Below are 17,114 nucleotides of genomic sequence, written 5' to 3' on the forward strand. Positions count from 1 at the left end.
TCCTATCACAGGGCGTTTCCTCCACAGCAAACTGCTCCAGCATCCTACGATCCTCTTCGGCCAGCTGGATGTCTCTGGGCGCTTCTCTGTCTAAGAATTGCTGGCACAGGGCAACCTCCACCGAGGGCGAGGTGGGTCGCGACGAGGCCAATTTGAACAGACTGGATGCGTTCGGGGCGCAGGCCTTCAGGGAAGGCATCTCGCTGGGCGAAGATGTGTGCAGGTACAGCGAATCGTTGGGTGCCAGAGGATCAAGGTTTCTGTTTGCCTGAAATTTTATTTTGTTGGGGGGCGTGTGCACGACCGCCTTGGTTTGACCCACCACTGGGGCATAGTCCCCGGAGCTGCGATCCACCTCGTCCGTCGGAGCTCTTTTCAGGGGCTTTGGAGAGGCTGGCGGGGTGATCTGGGGAATGCGACTCCTGGGCAAAGGTTTGGGCGACATGATGGGTGAGGTAACGTGAGTAGAATCGCTCTGGCTGAAGCAGTTGGACAAGGCCTTCACGGTATTGGGTTTGGGCAGCTCATCGGGATGCACGATGGTCATGGGGGGCGCACACATTACCACTTCTGGCTGGGGAATCACTTCCTGGACTGGCTGCTCAACCCTAGCCATTCTCCTGGGCGGCGCAGGCGGCGTTGGCGGCTTCTCCAGTTGCCGTGAATTGAATATTTCTACGCGCCCGTTGATACTGAATTGCGGAGGCGAAGCCCCAGAGTTCGTGGGCGAACTCGCGGGATTTATCTGAGCCCTGGGACTGGAGGCCAACCTCACCGCCTTGGGCGACATGGGCGGCTTGCCCAGGGGACGTGGTATTTGGGTGGGGATCGGACTCGAGGGTGCTGGTATCGGTACTGGTATTGGTATTGGGGGATTGCTGGCTTGTTGGGTAAAGTCAAAGATCTGGCTAAACTGACCCGGAGAAGTGACCGGCTCACCGACCTCTTTCAGGTCGTCGTCGTTTTGAAAGGTTTCCTTGAACATTTTAAGCAAATTGCGATGATGGACCATTTCGTTGGAGGGCTTTCTACGCAAGTTACAATTGGGGGCGGTGGATGTGGAACTGGGAGTGGGATTGGGATTGGGAGTGGGACCAGATTTGGACACCGACACCGCTGAAGCAGCTACTACATCAACATCACAAGGACTTATCTTAGCGGATTCGAATAAATTGTTAGTAGAACTTACACTAAATTCCATGTCCCGCAATGGAGGAGCAGCCGCCTGATTGGCCGCTTGAGCTGCAACTGGAGCAGCTGCCAGTGGTTGGATGGCTGGCAGGACCGAGGGGTGGGCCGGCGACGGTGGCAATGGCGAGGGATTCAGATCGGTCAGCTCATCGAACTCTGCCTCGATCTGGTTGACCGCGTTGGCTGCCTCCTCCAACTGGCGCTCCTCGAGGGCCAAGGCGGCGATGGCCGCGTTGAGTTGCTGCTGCTGCTGCTGCAGTTCGTCGGTGGTGTCCTCCTGAATGCCGCTGTCGTCGTTTGTGGCTGGCACCGGTGGTGCCTCTATAACAAGGGCTGGTGGTGCTGGCGCAGGAGCGGGCACAGTGGTTTGTTTTTGTGGGACAGGCTTCTCCTTCTGCTGATGCTGCTGCTCCTTCTGGTGCTCCTTCTGGTGCTCCTTCTGGTGCTCCTTCTGCTGCTGCTGCTGTTGCTGGCGCATGCGTTCCTCCTCGCCCCTCATGATCTCCAGTTGCCTGGCATCGATGAGGGCCACCAGCGGTGGCTTCTTCTGCTCCTCTTTGGTAACGGACTGCTGCAGGCTGTTCAGGCGCTGCTTGAGCGGCGGCACCGGCACATCCACACTCTTGCTGGAGTTGAAGGCCTTGCGCTGCTGCTCCAAGCTCTGCATGCGGTCCCGAATGCTGGAGATGTCGCCGGAGAGACGTCTCACATCCGACTTGGGGGCGGTGGGAGCTGCATTGCCGTTGGTTAAGCGATCACGAAGCACTAGTTTGGGCGCGGCGGGAGCAGCTCCATTAGAGACTTCAGTCTTGGCCTGCTCAAAGATCTCCTTGCGCTTCGAGATGTCCACCTTGGGCACGTCCACCTTTTGCTTCTCCACACCCTCTTGGGTGTCGCTGGGCGAGGTCACCTCAAAACCGCTCAAGCGATCCTCGATCTTGGATCCCCGCCTTGTGGGATAGGCTATGGGTTCTCCGATGTCCTTGCCATTGGCATTTCCATTGCCATTGCTGCTGGCCCGCTGGACCCGCTGCTTGTAGTCCTGGATGGCTCCCTCGTAGGTGTATTCACACGGGTCCGGGGAGCTGGCGGGCGCCGTACTGGACGAAGTGTCGTAGCCTGGTGAGGAAACGTACTCCCTTCCGGTTGCTTTGGAGGGATTCGAGAGGCCCGTCTGGGCAGTGGTCACTCCGTTCCCGTGGTTTCCATTGCTGCCGTTGCGGTTGATGTGATTCTGCTGCTCGTCCACGTTTCGGGGGACTACTCCGCCTGCTCCAGAACCAGCTGCGCCAATCGCCTTGTCCAGCTCGCCGGCATGGTCACTCTGTGAACGGAATCAAAGTGGAATACGATCAGAAACTAGTCAATGAGTACTAAAATGAATAAGGTCCAATGGCAACGTAGTATTTTTTTGCGTTTTTAACCAAAAGAACACTTAACAGCTTAAAGGAGTTATTTTTACGGGGTCAAAATAATGAAAATTTGTTTGTATTCTTAATTAATTTTATAATATCCATAGAATGTTGTCCTAAATTTTCAAGTTGATCCGATTGATAGTTTTGGAGATACAGCTTTGAAAAGTTGTGCGCTCGCTTCTCACCTTTTATGTCACTTCAAACTTTAAAGGGTTTTTTTCCGAAACTGTATTTTTAAAGTCGGTTGTCATTATTTCTTGCGATCTACTCAAGCGATCTTAATAAAATTCTGCACAAGAACTATTAATTACACGGTCTTGAACGAACAATTTTTTTCTTATTACAAAAACTTTAAAAAAATAATAACCTATAGAATTTTTCAACAAAATTATCATTTTTTGTAAAATGTCTATTAAAAAAATAAAAATTAATCTCTTTTTTTTCTTTCGTCTAATACCTAGTTTTTGGTCTTAACTAAAACAGGTATTTTTTATTTTTTACTTCTCATGATACAGCAAAAAGTTCTGCAGTCAATGCGCAGAGACATTTTTCTTAGGGACTGTCGGAAATGACGCCGTAATAGTTAAGTTTTGAATATATTTTTTTTAATTTCCCAAAGGGCTATTGAATATGTGTTTAAAATAAAAAAAAGGTTTGAAAAAATATTTCATTTTAAAAGAAAACAAGAAAGGAAGCAAACTTCGGCAAGCCGAAGTTTATATACCCTTGCAGCTATTGCAAGAATTAAATATTTTTGAAAACATTAAAATTATGATTTACTTGCGTATATGTCTAAAAACATTGAAGCAATGATGATTTGCAGCTCATTATTAGGTAGTTATTTTATATAATTTTATTATTTCTATTGGAGCTATATGATATAGTCGTCCGATTTTGATGAAATTTTAACCGTAATTCTGAAATATTTATCCATTACTATATGTCGAAGAACTTTTAGAAAAATTTAAAAACACCAAAGTTATAATTTTTTTTCATTTATTTTTCCGATTGTTCCTATGGGAGCTATATGCTATAGTCGTCCGATTTTGTTAAAATTTAAATCATAATTCTGAAATATTAAACCATTACTAAATGTCGAAGAACTAAAAAAAAAATTAAAAAACAGCAAAGTTATATTTTTTTTTAATTTATTTTTCCGATTGTTTCTATGGGAGCTATATGCTATAGTCGTCCGATCCGGCTCGCTCCGACTTTTATACTACCTGCAATAGAAAGACAACTTTTGGGAAAGTTTCATGCAGATAGCTTAAAAACTGAGAGACTAGCATATAAACGGACGGACAGACGGACAGACGGACGGACAGACGGACATGGCTAGATCGACTCTACTAGTGATGCTGATCAAGAATATAAATACTTTATAGGGTCGGAAACGTCTCCTTCACTGCGTTGCAAACTTCTGACTAAAATTATAATACCCTCTGCAAGGGTATAAAAAAACTTGTTGAAAATATACAGTTTTTGAACGAGGAAACCCATATAACCCTTTAACTGGTCATCAAAGACTGTATGAAGAAAAATTGGGGAATGTATCGAAATTGTGAGACGTGATTACCAGGACTCAACTTCTGCAATTTCACGAAGAGCTAGAGCAAGCTATATTGTTGTAAGCTATTAAAAAATATTATTACAGATTCTATGTTGGTTTGTAAAAATATTTTACTTACATACTATCTTATTTAATCCCTTGTATTTCTTTCAATCGATTTCATTGGTCCCTTTCACATTCGTATATAACCTTCTTAGCGGTTGATTTCTTCAAGTTTCACATATGTATTTTGTTTAACTTTCATTTAAATGTTCTCATTAACTTCAGCTTTTAACTTTTACTCTACTTTTTCCCAATCTTATTCACCCAATTTCCTAAGGTCCCAGATGTCATGAACTAACACACATTTTCTATAATTTACAGCTGAACGTTTTAGGGCCTGGCGACAAGCGCGTCTAATTGCTCAATCCGCAGTTCAATCTCTCGCTCAATTTCAATCTCAATAGGAATCTCCGTTTTTGTTGTCTGTGCTTCACCGATTGTTTGCGGCTCATTGTTTATTATTTATGATTATGATTTTATTGTGGCGATGCTCGTGCGCGCATTTGATTAATAAACACTTGGGTTTATTAGCCCGTGTCGCATCGCTTTGCTGGCAACACTTTCCAAGGAGGCTTTCAATGGCCAATTGAAAGCATCAGCCCCAGCTCAGCGGCGAAATAATTATAAATTAAATTTAATTGTTAATTTGTAGTAATTGTTTTTAAACGCACACTCCATAAATGACACTTAATGATGGCAATACAAATATTAAGGCGGAGAAACTATAAGAAATGGAGTGGTACTAGAAAATGTGCTAATTATGTCATTGCCACTGTGATCATGTGTTACATTGACCCCTATTCTTGGGCAGTTTGGGCTGTACTCACCATAACACTATTATTGTCATAATCTTCGGACATGCTGCTCTTGCCACTGGCGCTGCTGGTTCCGATCCCCAGATCACTCAGATCGTTCGTCTCATCCTCGTTGTAAACGGCCAGGGAAGCCAGCTTGACACGCCCCCGAGGTCCGCCCCTTTCAGCCCTGTCAGGACATATCATAATTTAAATTATATGTTATATGTGAAGTTGATATTTAAAATGAGTTGGTTTAAACGTGCCCATAAAAACTAGTATGACGTTAAGCGTTACAAATTGTTTTTAATTAAAATGTTTGGAATTAAATTATTTAAAATAAATATATAACAACTAAAAACTCATTAGTTATTGATGGTAAAAATGAGTTCTAGTTCATTGTTTAAAAATTACACAGTCTAAGAACACTTTTTTCATAAATTGAGATTTTAACTGAACTTAAAAACTTAAAAACTAGTATCACGTTAAGTGTTTCAAATAGTTTTAAATGTTGGAAAACAAACATGTTCGAAATACAAATTATTAAAAAAAATTATATATAACAATCAAAAACTCAATAGTAAAAGTTAAAATGAGTCCATTGTTTAAAAATTACACAGTCGAAACACATAAAATTTATTAAATCAAATGTATGTTACATTAACATTATTGAAAAAACACTGAAGATATTTAATGAATTTCAAAAATCTTTAGCAACACCGTGTTTTAAAATTAGATTGAAATTTGTTGTCCGTGCTATTTTCCAGGATACAACTTTTGTAAGATACTTTGAACACTTTAGACACTCGATCGTAACTGGGACTTGTACTTGCCTCTCCTCCATCATTTCGGTGAATGTCTTCGATTTTCGCCGTATGCGATCATGTTCCTCCAACTCGAGTTTCTTCGTCTCCACCGCACGATCGATGATGTGCTCGACACGTTTTCGCCTTGATGATTTCCAATTGTCAAGGTTCTGTTTTTGTGTTTGCCGTTTATTATTTATTATTTGTTGTTTGTCACCGGATCGCATTGTTGGCCGTGTTTTGTTTTGGGGCAGAAAGGTAGCGAAAGTTAGTATAGAAAATGAAATGGGCAGACGAGTAAGTGTAAATTGTCTTTGTATTATTCGCACTGTGGAAGTGGACGAGCAAAAGTTTCTTTTGATGGCAATTAAAAAGTTTTGTCGCGGCTGCGGAACTACGTGACAAAGGTGAAATGTTTCCGAAGCGCGTGAACTTCGCTCAGTTTCACGACAACTGTAATCGCAGTATATAACGAATTTTCGATCCCATTTGTATGAATCAGAATCAGAGAGATGTGCTAGTGTTCAGATTGGAACGACAGATTCTGCTCTCTGGCTAAATAACCCGATATCTTTATCTTGTGAATGTTTCTTTAATGTCGATAACGACTATCAAAATATGTTATTAATCATATGGAAGTTCTTTTGTTTCCTCGTTTGACTAACAGCTAAAATGCTTCCGGTTGGCATCATTGATCGGGCAATCTGAATACAAAACTCGGCTTCAATCAAAGACAAAAAAAAGTTTTTGCATTAGTGCTTAAAAAGAAAGCAATTTACACTGGAAGACCGTTAAAGCGGCATTTGGACTTCCTTTCCCATCGAAGTCGGTCGCCCAGTTCCAAAACGCTGTACGCATTTTAATGGATTTTTTTTTAACTTTTTGTTTTTGGCACACAGTCGTAAAGCAAAAGTTATGTCTGGGAACCTATGAAATTTCGATAAAAATGATGATCAATCGAGCGAAGGCATTTCAAATGCAGCGACTGCATCGAAATGGCTGATTAGGTAATTAGGTGGGTACAGTCACGTCAAACACAGCACTTGGCCGGGGCTATGGCAACCAAATTTGCATGTAACACACAAGATTGTGCAAAGAAAATAGAAGCGAATAAAAAACGAGGCGGCGAAGAAAAAACTATCAACAAAATGTAATAGTGATTATGCAATGCAATATCTTTTTGTCCGCTAACGGGCGACGTGCATTGGAAACTGGAGCGGCCATAACGAGCTATGTGCCATGCGCCATGCCCAAGTGGTTTCGCTTTAGTTTATCCGTGGCGATAAGTTCCGAATAGCCAGTTAACAAAAGGGGAAAGAAAGGCCAGCTTTGGGGGCCGATGCTTAAATACTCTTTCAGAGCAAATCATTTTCATTAGTAAAGAACTCCTTTAAAATAGGTCAACTTCATCAAAAACGAAACTTTTTTTTTATTAAGCACATTACCTACACCCAAAGAAAAACTGAAAGTTTAGTTTAAAACCAGAACGTTTTAAAGTATGTGGTATTAATTCAATACTAAATAATATGACTCCAATACTTTTTTGTTTTATTTCTTTACCAAATAGTCTAAAACTGTAGTCTAAGGCCTTATTTTTAAACCACCTAAGTTTTATTTAATACTTTCGGAAAACTATTTTAAAGCTCATCTTATTAAAAAAGTTTCATACTCAATAGTTTAAAATTCATGTAACAATAGTTTAGAAATTTTTTTTGGGTGTACATTGGTATGTCTTTATACGTTTTTATTTCAGGAATTTGATGGTATTTAAAATTTTAAACTAGATTTGATTGAAAAATATCTGACCTGCATTTTAACTACCTCTTCGAAGGTATATCAAACCACCTACACAACGATTTAGAAACTTGTCACGACTTTCTGATCGAGTCGCTGACTTACGCGGATCGGTGTGATATATGACATGGACTTACGTTCTGCCACTCCTCGGGTTCTTCCTTCTTCACCTCCTTCAGCTTCTTGACCTCCTCGGCCTTCTTCAGCTGCTCCTGCGCGGTCTGGTATAGGTTGCAGGGCTTGATCTGGACGAACTGCATCGGATTCTTCGAAGGAGCCGGCGGCGTGGGCCGCGTCACTCGCTGCTTGGTCACGTACGATGTGGGATCCGGCGAGGTCACGGTCTGCAATTAACAATAAATGCAGCGAATGCAATTTCTAATTAGCATGAATTGCTTTCAATCGAATGAAGTTGGGTGGAGGGTGCGGGGGCAGGGGCCAAGATCGAGAGTCAAATGCAAGTGTCGGCGGACAGATGTCCAGGGCGTGGAGTCATTGATACTGCTTCTTTATATACGTGTGGGCAGTTATGCCTGTAAGCCTGTATTTTTGCTCTTAAATCCCATTAAGTATTTCGCTTATTAAGCAGGCGGTCTTGAGCGTTGCTTAATTGCATAAAATATTCAGCGGCTTATATGGAAATTCTGATTGGTTAGTATTAAAGGTCAAGGAGAGAACCTTGAGTCCTTAAGTGATTGGTTTTTCTGATTTATTTACACCTTTTAGAGAGCAAATATAAGCTCTGATTCAGATTTTATTTCGAAGAGTTCGATAAATACAACCAACAAAACCATTAATTAAGATATCGAAACTTTTAAAATTTAAAAATAGTTTTACAAATGTAAACAAGAAAAAAAGCAAACTTTGGCAAGCCAAAGTTTATATACCCTTGCAGCTTTTGTAAAAATATTCTTAAAAACATATAAATTTCGATTTTTATGCGTATATGTTGATTTTCAGCTCAATTTTTCGATCGTTCCTATGGCAGCTATATGATATCGTTTTGCGATTTAAATTAAATTAAAATCGTTAATCTGAATTATCAAATTAGTATTATTTCCAAAATAACTTTTAATAAAAACCAAAACAGAAAAGTTAAACTTTGTGTAATTATTTTTTTTAATGTTTAAGCTGTTTCCATTGAAGTTCCATGATATATTAAATTACATTTAAATTAAATTAATTTTAAATTAATTTAAGCTAAAATTTTTTTTTTTTGTTTTTTTTTCATGAAACCAACACTATAATTTAGTTCAACAATAAACCTTTGGCCAAAGAACAACAGCCAAATCAAAACAAGAGACACTCGGTCTACTCTAAGGCACCTTTTTATTGATGTTAAAAAAAAGAAATCATAAGGTAAATTTGGCAGTTTGTTTTTAAAAGTTTTTAAAAATTAAGTTAAAAATACATTATCAACGGAACTTTTTTGGAACGTTTATTTAAGTTGAATATTTTTTTCTATCCGCCTTAACAAACCCATTTAATGTTTTATGTTCCTTTCGTTCCTTTTACTTCTTTCTGCTTTCTTATGGCAAGCTTTTACTTTTAGCAGCTGGCAAAGGTCTTACTGGTTTTCAGAAGTGTTTCAATTGCTTTGACCCACCCACACACATGTAGTTGCGCAGTATTCGTAAAAGGCCTATATGGAGCATGGGAAAAGTCAAGCGGTGCATGGCCATCCACAAATCGCTCATTGCCCGCAAAAACTTCCGTCAATAAAGTAGGGTTCAAATTACAGGTAGGATGTTGAAACGAGAGAAGTAAGGGGGTACCCTTATACTTTTTCTTGTTGAAAAAATATGACACCAAAAGAAAACCGAATGTTAAAAGGAAAAACAAATATTGTTTATTTAGTTAATTGTGCTAAACAAAATTATGAAGTTTATGGCGCGGACAGACTCCCAGACTAAGAATATTTCAACAAAATTAAAATCGAAGCTACATTTTTTAAAAGTGCACTCTTTTGCACTTTTTTTTCTAAATATTTTATTACTTTCTGCTTGTTTTGTAAAAAGGGTACAATTTATTTGTCCTCATCTACACTTTACTTATTTTTGAATAAGGTATACGGTACAAAAGATAAGATAAACTCACCAATTTTTTGCCGCAACCATTTGTGTCCCCGCCATTTGTGGACGAGGCTGATGTGGACATGAGGTCCTCGTTGCCCTCCAGCATGACGTCCTGTTCAGTGGCCTCCATTTGGAGCGTGGTGCTACTGTAACCTGCCTCTGGATAACTGTCGTCTACTTTTGTCTGTAATTTTGCTCTTCGTTGTGTTTTCTGTGTGCCGACTGAGCTCTGCTCACATGGCAGCGAACTCCTACGCGGGTTTCTTGGCCTTTGGTCAATGGCTCAACATGTCTGTGGCTCCGAATTCGATTCAAAAGCGATGCGCCACCACCCACGCACATCGGGCGGCAGGGTCTTTGGAGGTGTCCGATTTCATTAGCTGAAAAATAAATGATACACTTTATTGAGTATAAAAAGCATATTATGAACATGGTGTCGGAATTCGGGCGCTGGCCTCATCCAGCAACCATTAACCCCTGCTAGAGCTACAAAGTTGAGTGGGCAGGTGCCGTCATTTGCTGAGCTAGTTTCAGGCACTGCATCCGTGAAGGATCTGCAGAAAAACTGGCAAGCATTTCCTCAACTGCCGACGACAGTCGACGACAGCTGAACAATGCTCGAAAAGTACGGTGTGGAGTTCAATTAACATTCATCAAAGTGCATCCATAAGATGCTTTATCTAATTGTGCAATTGTTTACCCGTCCCTCCCTCCCTCCCACCGTCTGAGTGGATGCCGCACTGGCCTGGGACCCACACGCTGGTATGCGGGTCAATCTTATAAACTTCTGCCACAGTCATCAGCGTCATCGTCTCACATCCACCAGCCAGCCAGCCCATCCACGTAGTCATCCGCATCGTTCGTCATCCATCTGTCGGCCTACGAGCAGCTTGTGCGGCTTTGTTTTTCTTCATTTTTCCTGCCCTCCATCCAGTGCATGTGACCCGGTATTTTTTGATCGTTTTGCTACGCTTTTCATTCCCTCCTACTAATTAATAACTATTAGGTATTCCACTGTTGTTCCCCGCCTTGTAATCGAGCTTGTTTATTAATTTTTATGAATGCATCCCAGCATGTTCCGAGTTTTTCCTAGAAAGTGGGTTCAAAAGGTTGCGAGAAAAGCGGGCTTTTGCCATCGGGGGGAAGAGTGGCTGGTCCTGTATCGATCATAATTACTGGGTTAATATGACAGCTGATGAACATTAGCTTCGCCCGTGGCTTCCTGTATTATGAAAAGCAAGCAAATCGAAACTGAAACTGATCGTTAGGGGGTTCTTTGTGCTCTTTATAACCCATCCATTAGGTGGAATGTGTTTCTAAAGATTCTGCCATCAACATAGATTAACAACGGTTTGTCAGAGAATTCTCGATTTGCTTGAATTGCCCCAATGATCATTATTACTGATCTTCTCTCTTTCGCACACTTGCATGCCAAATTTGATCAGCACATTTAGTGTGCCGACGTTTTCAGCACTCCAGTCTTGTAAGTGGAAATAGAGGACTCAAGACAGAAGACTCGAGACTCGAGACTCGCGACTCGAGAAGAGTCTATCCAATGGCACGAGGCTAATCAACATGCGCTGATGGTGATGTTAAGCATTCAGTGCTGATGTTTCTGAATGCTAATTTGCATATAAAATGCAGAAAGCAACAGCCGCACAGACATTTCATGTAATAAACAACTGCAAGGAAAAGCCAAAAAAATTTAAAGTAAAACTTTCAAATTGTAGTAATTAACGGCGGGCTGAGGTTTTAACTTAATGCAACTGCAGTTGCTGTACACAGAACAAAATGGTTGGGCTTTTTAAGATAATACTTCCTTAAAAAATAAAAATTTGCATTATTATCTCCTTGCAGAAACTATTTTAATGTTATTTAGAATGCAGTGCAGTGAAGGAGGCTTTTCCTTTTATTTTACTTGCAAAGGTATATAAACTTGGGCTACCGAAGTTTGCTTTTTTCCAAGGTTTTTTTTGTAAAGACAGTAAATTAATGGGACCAACAATAGTTATTTTGATTTGGTCTAAAGACTTGGTACTGTTTTTTTTTTTTTAACAATTTAGTAAATATTTATGGTGGGCAACCTATTTTGTAAATGGGCAAAACTATAGTGTCCCTTCCAGTTTTGTTTTATTTAGCCTTACAGCGGCAACTATAAAAGGTGACAACAAGCCACTAATTCAGTTTTAATGGCCATCCCAACGTCATCAGAAAATTGCAATAATTTAAATTTAACTTAAAGGCAAAACTGGGGATTTATCTTTTACATAAGAAACTTGCCAACTTTCCCAAGTGCTGGTTTGCTTGCCCAGTGTCGACGAATTAACAATAATTATTAAGCGAACAAAATGATAATTAGATATAAATGGTTAGGAAAAGATCAACGTCAAATCGTATCTTAATGGCGCCAATCGAGACTCTAAGCCAAAGCGGCGTCTTTTTCTCGGCCCTAAGTTGGAAATTGTATCAAGATGCTTTCGTATGAGTCGGAGCGCTGAATTAATAATAATGGCGACTATGATGACGATGGCGATGTCGAGAAGTGAATGAGAGTGGGATATGTTTATGGGGAAGGGGAATTCTTCTGCACCAGAACGCGCCGCGTAAATGCCACTCAATTGTCTTTGCTGTTGGCTTGGAGTCTGTGTTTTAGCTAATTAGCAGCAACAGTTAGAGCCGCTCCAAAGCGGCGATTGGCAACATCAAAGAAAAGCCCCAAGACTCCGATACAAACCGAGTTGTGTTTGCGGCAAACAAGGGCAGGGCCTCTGTTTGTAGATTAGCCACTTATAAAACAGACAGCCAAAAATTTCAATATTGAAAATTCACCATATTAGAAAAAGTTATGAAAAGTCACTAAACGGAAAAATACAGAATTCAACCTTTGTTGATAATTGATGTGTCCCTTGAGATACATCCATCCCTATCTCCCCTTCTTTATTTGATTTATTCTGAATCACTATAATCCCAGCCACTCAATCACTACTAGAAGCTTTCTCGCTCATTGTTTACCATCGCCTAATACGAATGCAAACAGAGCTCCGTGTTCATAGAAGACGATCATTGTATGTTTGCACTTAGAAAACGACGGACAAACAATAACCAGACCGTTCTGTAACAGCAAAATATCTAATTAAATATTTATCAGGGACTTCAATCTAAAGAGGGGCAAACGTATTACCTTATCAGGCAAGTGAAATCAAGATTATGGAGCACTATGCCCCAGAACAATGACTGGGTTTGTGTTTTCCTCGGGGCAAAACAAATAATAACCGTAGTACTCAACTAAGATGATGCTTAAAAAGCAGGGGCCTCGCTAATGATCTGCTGAGCGGTCCGAGCACATTAAATAGAGCCGGCGACACTTTCGAGTAACCGCGATTCGGTAACGAAGACTAAAGTGGAGCAGCTCGAAGTGTTGACCAGCTGGAAAGCGGCATTGTAATTAATGTTCAACGTGACTTTAAATTAAAATTGTATTTCGCCTCGGCCCCCAATAGTGTGAAAATGAGAAATCACAGAGTGTGTGGGGTGGGTCGGCGTTGGAAAATCATCGCTGGCTGCAGGGTGGAGGAGACGAGATGGTGTCAAGTCAAGCTCCGTTAGCTGCCGGCCACTGACACTAATGACATTCAAATTGTTGCGCCAAAAGAAGCCATAAAAATAAAGCAAGAAAACCCATGGAAAACAAATCAAAGCGCGACACCGAGAAAGTACGACCGCACTGGGAAAAATATTATTGAAGTTGTAGAGAATTTTTGTTTTTTAAACAATAAACAAACAAATGGTGTTAGGCAACCATGATAAATACAAGTGTAGTTGTTGAACATTATTTGAATGCGATATCTGAATATTAAACCAAATATTTGGTAATGTCTTTTTCACTGTGCAACTTCAAGTCTCCGCTCCAGTCTGCAGTCCGAGCCCGAATCTAAGTCCGAGTCCGAGTTTAAGCCGTGCAATTGAAAGTGTCGCCGTTTGCTTTGTGGGCGCTGATGTGCAGCCATCACTCACCGAGTCCAACCCACCGAAGCACCTTCCACCCCCCCATAACAGCTTAAGTCGTGGGTTGGCTCATAAATCGAGACGACGGCCATGCCATGCGCTTCAATGAATGCTTTTTTCCTCGTGTTACATGTATCCGCAAGATATCAGGCGCATTGGGTGACATGCCATGCCAAAGCATATGTACACGTCTGCCTCGGGCACTTCGGTTGTCGATTTCACTTGCCCAGTGTTGTGCAATGATCGAGGGGTTAATAGATGCCAATCAAGGGTGTTTGAACTATGGTTAAGTGCCAGTGACTGGATTTTTGGAAAGGATGCGGGAAAATGCGATCTAGGGGTCTAAGCCTGGTTTTTTAATACTTAAACTATCTGCGATTTTCTTAAGATTGCAGACATTTTATTTTACTTAGTTATTATACCGTTTTCAAAAGAATTCAAGACCAAACAAACAGCTCTCGGACTCTTTTCAAGTGCATTGTGTGCAAATCATTAGATATTTTTGGCGCAACATTGAAAATGAAGATCACAGACAAAAGGAAAAACATACAAATGTTGCCATAGATTCCGTGATAAACCGATTGAAATGTACAAAATGCATACCCTTTTTGTTGTAGCCACGACTCCTATTTCTTATTTGGCCCACTCATTTTTCGATTGCATTAATTGAAATATTTTTCAAGCGTGGCCAGAAAACAACAAAATGGAAAGTGAAGTGTGAAGTGAAGTCTCGAATGGGTTTTCAGCTGTGGTCTTTGTCTGTCGCTGTTGCCTTTCCAATCGCAGCAATGGCAATCTTGGTATGTTAGTACGTTAAACATAGCTGGGCAATTATCACGCTGCCGCGATCTGAGCGTAGATCTTGAAAACATGCCCAGCGCGAACTGTTCGACAATTCGACACGCAAAATTTTCAGTTCATTAACATTTCAATATCGATAAGGCCGAAATGCACTTTCGCTCCGCGGAGATACAATCAGCGGCAATTGAAATCGTACGAGTAGATCACAATCTGTATCTCGGAACGCCATCTGAACCTGTGAGTTACTGCGCGGCAGCGTCAGTTTGTGTTAATAATAGTTATTGACTTATCATGGCACATTCTTTTGGCACTGAGTTGCAATTTGTAACTCTTTGCCTGTGACATGCATGTTTCCATCTCTGTGTGCAGCAGCAGCTATTGCTGTCTCTATCCGGGGGCAGAAAATTGCCAAATCAACAGGAAAATTGGATACAAAAACAAGCAAACGAAAGGAAACCCAAACAATGTACAAACTGCAACATTTGCATTATGGCGGCAATTTGATTTCAATTTCGGTGCATTTGAATCTGTATCGCTTAGATACGTTGCATTTTATGCCAACTGCTGTTGCAGCCTGCAATTGCTGGCCAATTGTGTTGCCATCTGTGTTGTATTGAGCCTTTTTAAGCATTTCGAGCGAACAAAAACTAACCTCTCAACTGCGCTTAGTTAATCTGCTCTCGAGCGCTCCAAAAATAAGTTCCAGTATCAGACAGTAACATTTCTTGATTAATAAATAATATCGCTTACTGTTTATTTGCCTGACCCATTTTTCGTTCCGCCACAACAGTACGTTCAAAATTATTTTTTTCGCGTTAATAATGAGTTACAAGTTAAAAATTTACATTCGTACACACCTACCAAAAGTCAGAGCCCCACAGTCACGAGACACGCCCCAGAAAAAAGGTTGCCAAGAACGTTCTGTGGCTGAAATTAAAATTTCATACATGGATAGCAGTTTGGCTTTATAAACCGAGCTTGTTTCAAGGCGTGACAGAATGTTTAATTCGATACACCGAAGGGAGAAGCCGAAATGGATTTAATTTAAAATAACACAATTTGGTTGGTCTGTTGGGCACTTTTTCACCAAGTTGCTTAACTTATTAAGCATTATTAAAAATGTACATGATGTTTGTTCAGAAGAATGTTTCAGGGAAAAACATAGCACTTCCGATCCTGTTCAAATATTATGATATTCTTTAACAAACAACGCAACACATCATTCCACAGAGTTTAGTGATACCCCCGCAGAACACGTATACATTTTTACTTTGGCAGTAATGTGTTCGGCAAAATAAAATTGGATTTAAACATAACTATGGTTAAATTCAAATAATTATACAAATTTAAAAATCTTGACCAGAACCTAAGCTTTTACCATACATTATTCGCCTGCAACTTTTGTTTTTTAAATCAGAACAAATTGACGCATGCGTCCATTGTTGATAAGGTTTTGAGGCTAATGTCGTCGTTTGTATGGGGCAAGAGTCTGTTAGCCAAGGCAGCTGAAAATTGGGTGTTCATTTGCTCCACACCCAAGACTAAAGAAAATGTGGCTACAACATTAGCTAGTAGCACTGACACCTATTTTACAAACGATTGTTTGTGCCTGTGATGCACATGTGCGAAGCACATGCAGCGTTAAAGCAAACTTAACTTTATATTTGTGCGCATCGCTGGTCATGCAACACAACCCAACGGATTTCCATTGTTTGGACCCATCATTTTTGCTACTAAAACTATAGGATACAAATGGGCTCTGGGGTCTAATGCACCTATTAATTGCTGCCAGCCGTTCTAACAAAAACAGTCCGTATTCTAATATTAGCTTGGAAATTGACAGGCCGACCACGTAGTTGAAGGGAAATCAGCTAGAAAAAGCTAAACCTTAAGCACCTATAGTTTTAAAACTAGTCAAGCTACAAACAAGAGCTATAAGCGTTGTCAAATGCTAACTACGAAGTCTTAACATAGTTGCGCAAAAGCAATAACTTGACAATTTTTTATTTAACATATTTTTCTTTTTTAATAAATAGCCCATGATATAGCCCATATATAAACTGCTAACCCTGCCTAGTCATGGAATTTCTCTAAAAAAAATATGCATACAAAATGTTTTTAAGTAAAAGGAAAAAAAAATGTACTAAATATTTTTAAAATATTAATTATTTTTTAAAACAAAGTTTAAAACTAATATTATTAGGCAAGATCAAACATAGCAAATATCTTAATAACAACAAAGTTACGTTTTATTGGCAGCCAGACCAGCTTACTTGTTAAATTTTAGTTTAGTTTTAGCTTAAAGGCAGTGTTGTCCATTGAAGAACTATTTTTAAGAGTTACTTTAAGATCAGAGAAATTGAATGAAATCTGATTTTTAAAAGGATATGTGGAATGGTTCAAGACGAGGACTACTTTTCGTAATGCTGGGGTGTACTAAGAGTATTTTCCAAAAATATAAATTATTTTTTTTAGTAATATGGGCTACATAATTAAAAATGTCGCAAAATTGTTATAATGGAAAAGCAAAATTTGTTCGACGTGTTGTCGATTTGTGTTCCAAAAACTAAGGCTTTCCATCTACTACAGAAGCTCTTACAAAACAGACCATGTTTAATTAA

At 40.2% G+C, this 17,114-nt stretch overlaps 1 protein-coding gene across 8 annotated transcripts in view; it reads right to left on the reverse strand.

The window, feature by feature from the left end:
- The window catches only part of LOC128251735 (uncharacterized protein CG43427), a 65,967-nt gene that overhangs the window by 11,192 nt on the left and 37,661 nt on the right, over positions 1 to 17,114 (reverse strand). For 7 of the 8 annotated variants that reach the window (XR_008267238.1, XR_008267237.1, XM_052978866.1 and 4 more), the window contains exons 6-10: positions 9,710 to 10,067; positions 7,750 to 7,956; positions 5,846 to 5,988; positions 5,046 to 5,202; positions 1,190 to 2,515 (exon numbers count right to left, since the gene is read on the reverse strand). Coding sequence is in view for 5 of the 8 variants with exons in the window: in XM_052978866.1 (XP_052834826.1) it covers positions 1,190 to 2,515; positions 5,046 to 5,202; positions 5,846 to 5,988; positions 7,750 to 7,956; positions 9,710 to 9,817 (1,941 nt within the window). In the remaining 3 variants the exon portion in view is untranslated. Of the gene's footprint in view, positions 1 to 1,189; positions 2,516 to 5,045; positions 5,203 to 5,845; positions 5,989 to 7,749; positions 7,957 to 9,709; positions 10,068 to 17,114 lie in introns of those variants that run through there. The other variant, XM_052978870.1, reaches the window with a different exon arrangement.

This window comes from Drosophila gunungcola, chromosome 3R (genome assembly GCF_025200985.1).
Source record: "Drosophila gunungcola strain Sukarami chromosome 3R, Dgunungcola_SK_2, whole genome shotgun sequence".
Classification (NCBI taxonomy): Eukaryota; Metazoa; Arthropoda; class Insecta; order Diptera; family Drosophilidae; genus Drosophila; species Drosophila gunungcola.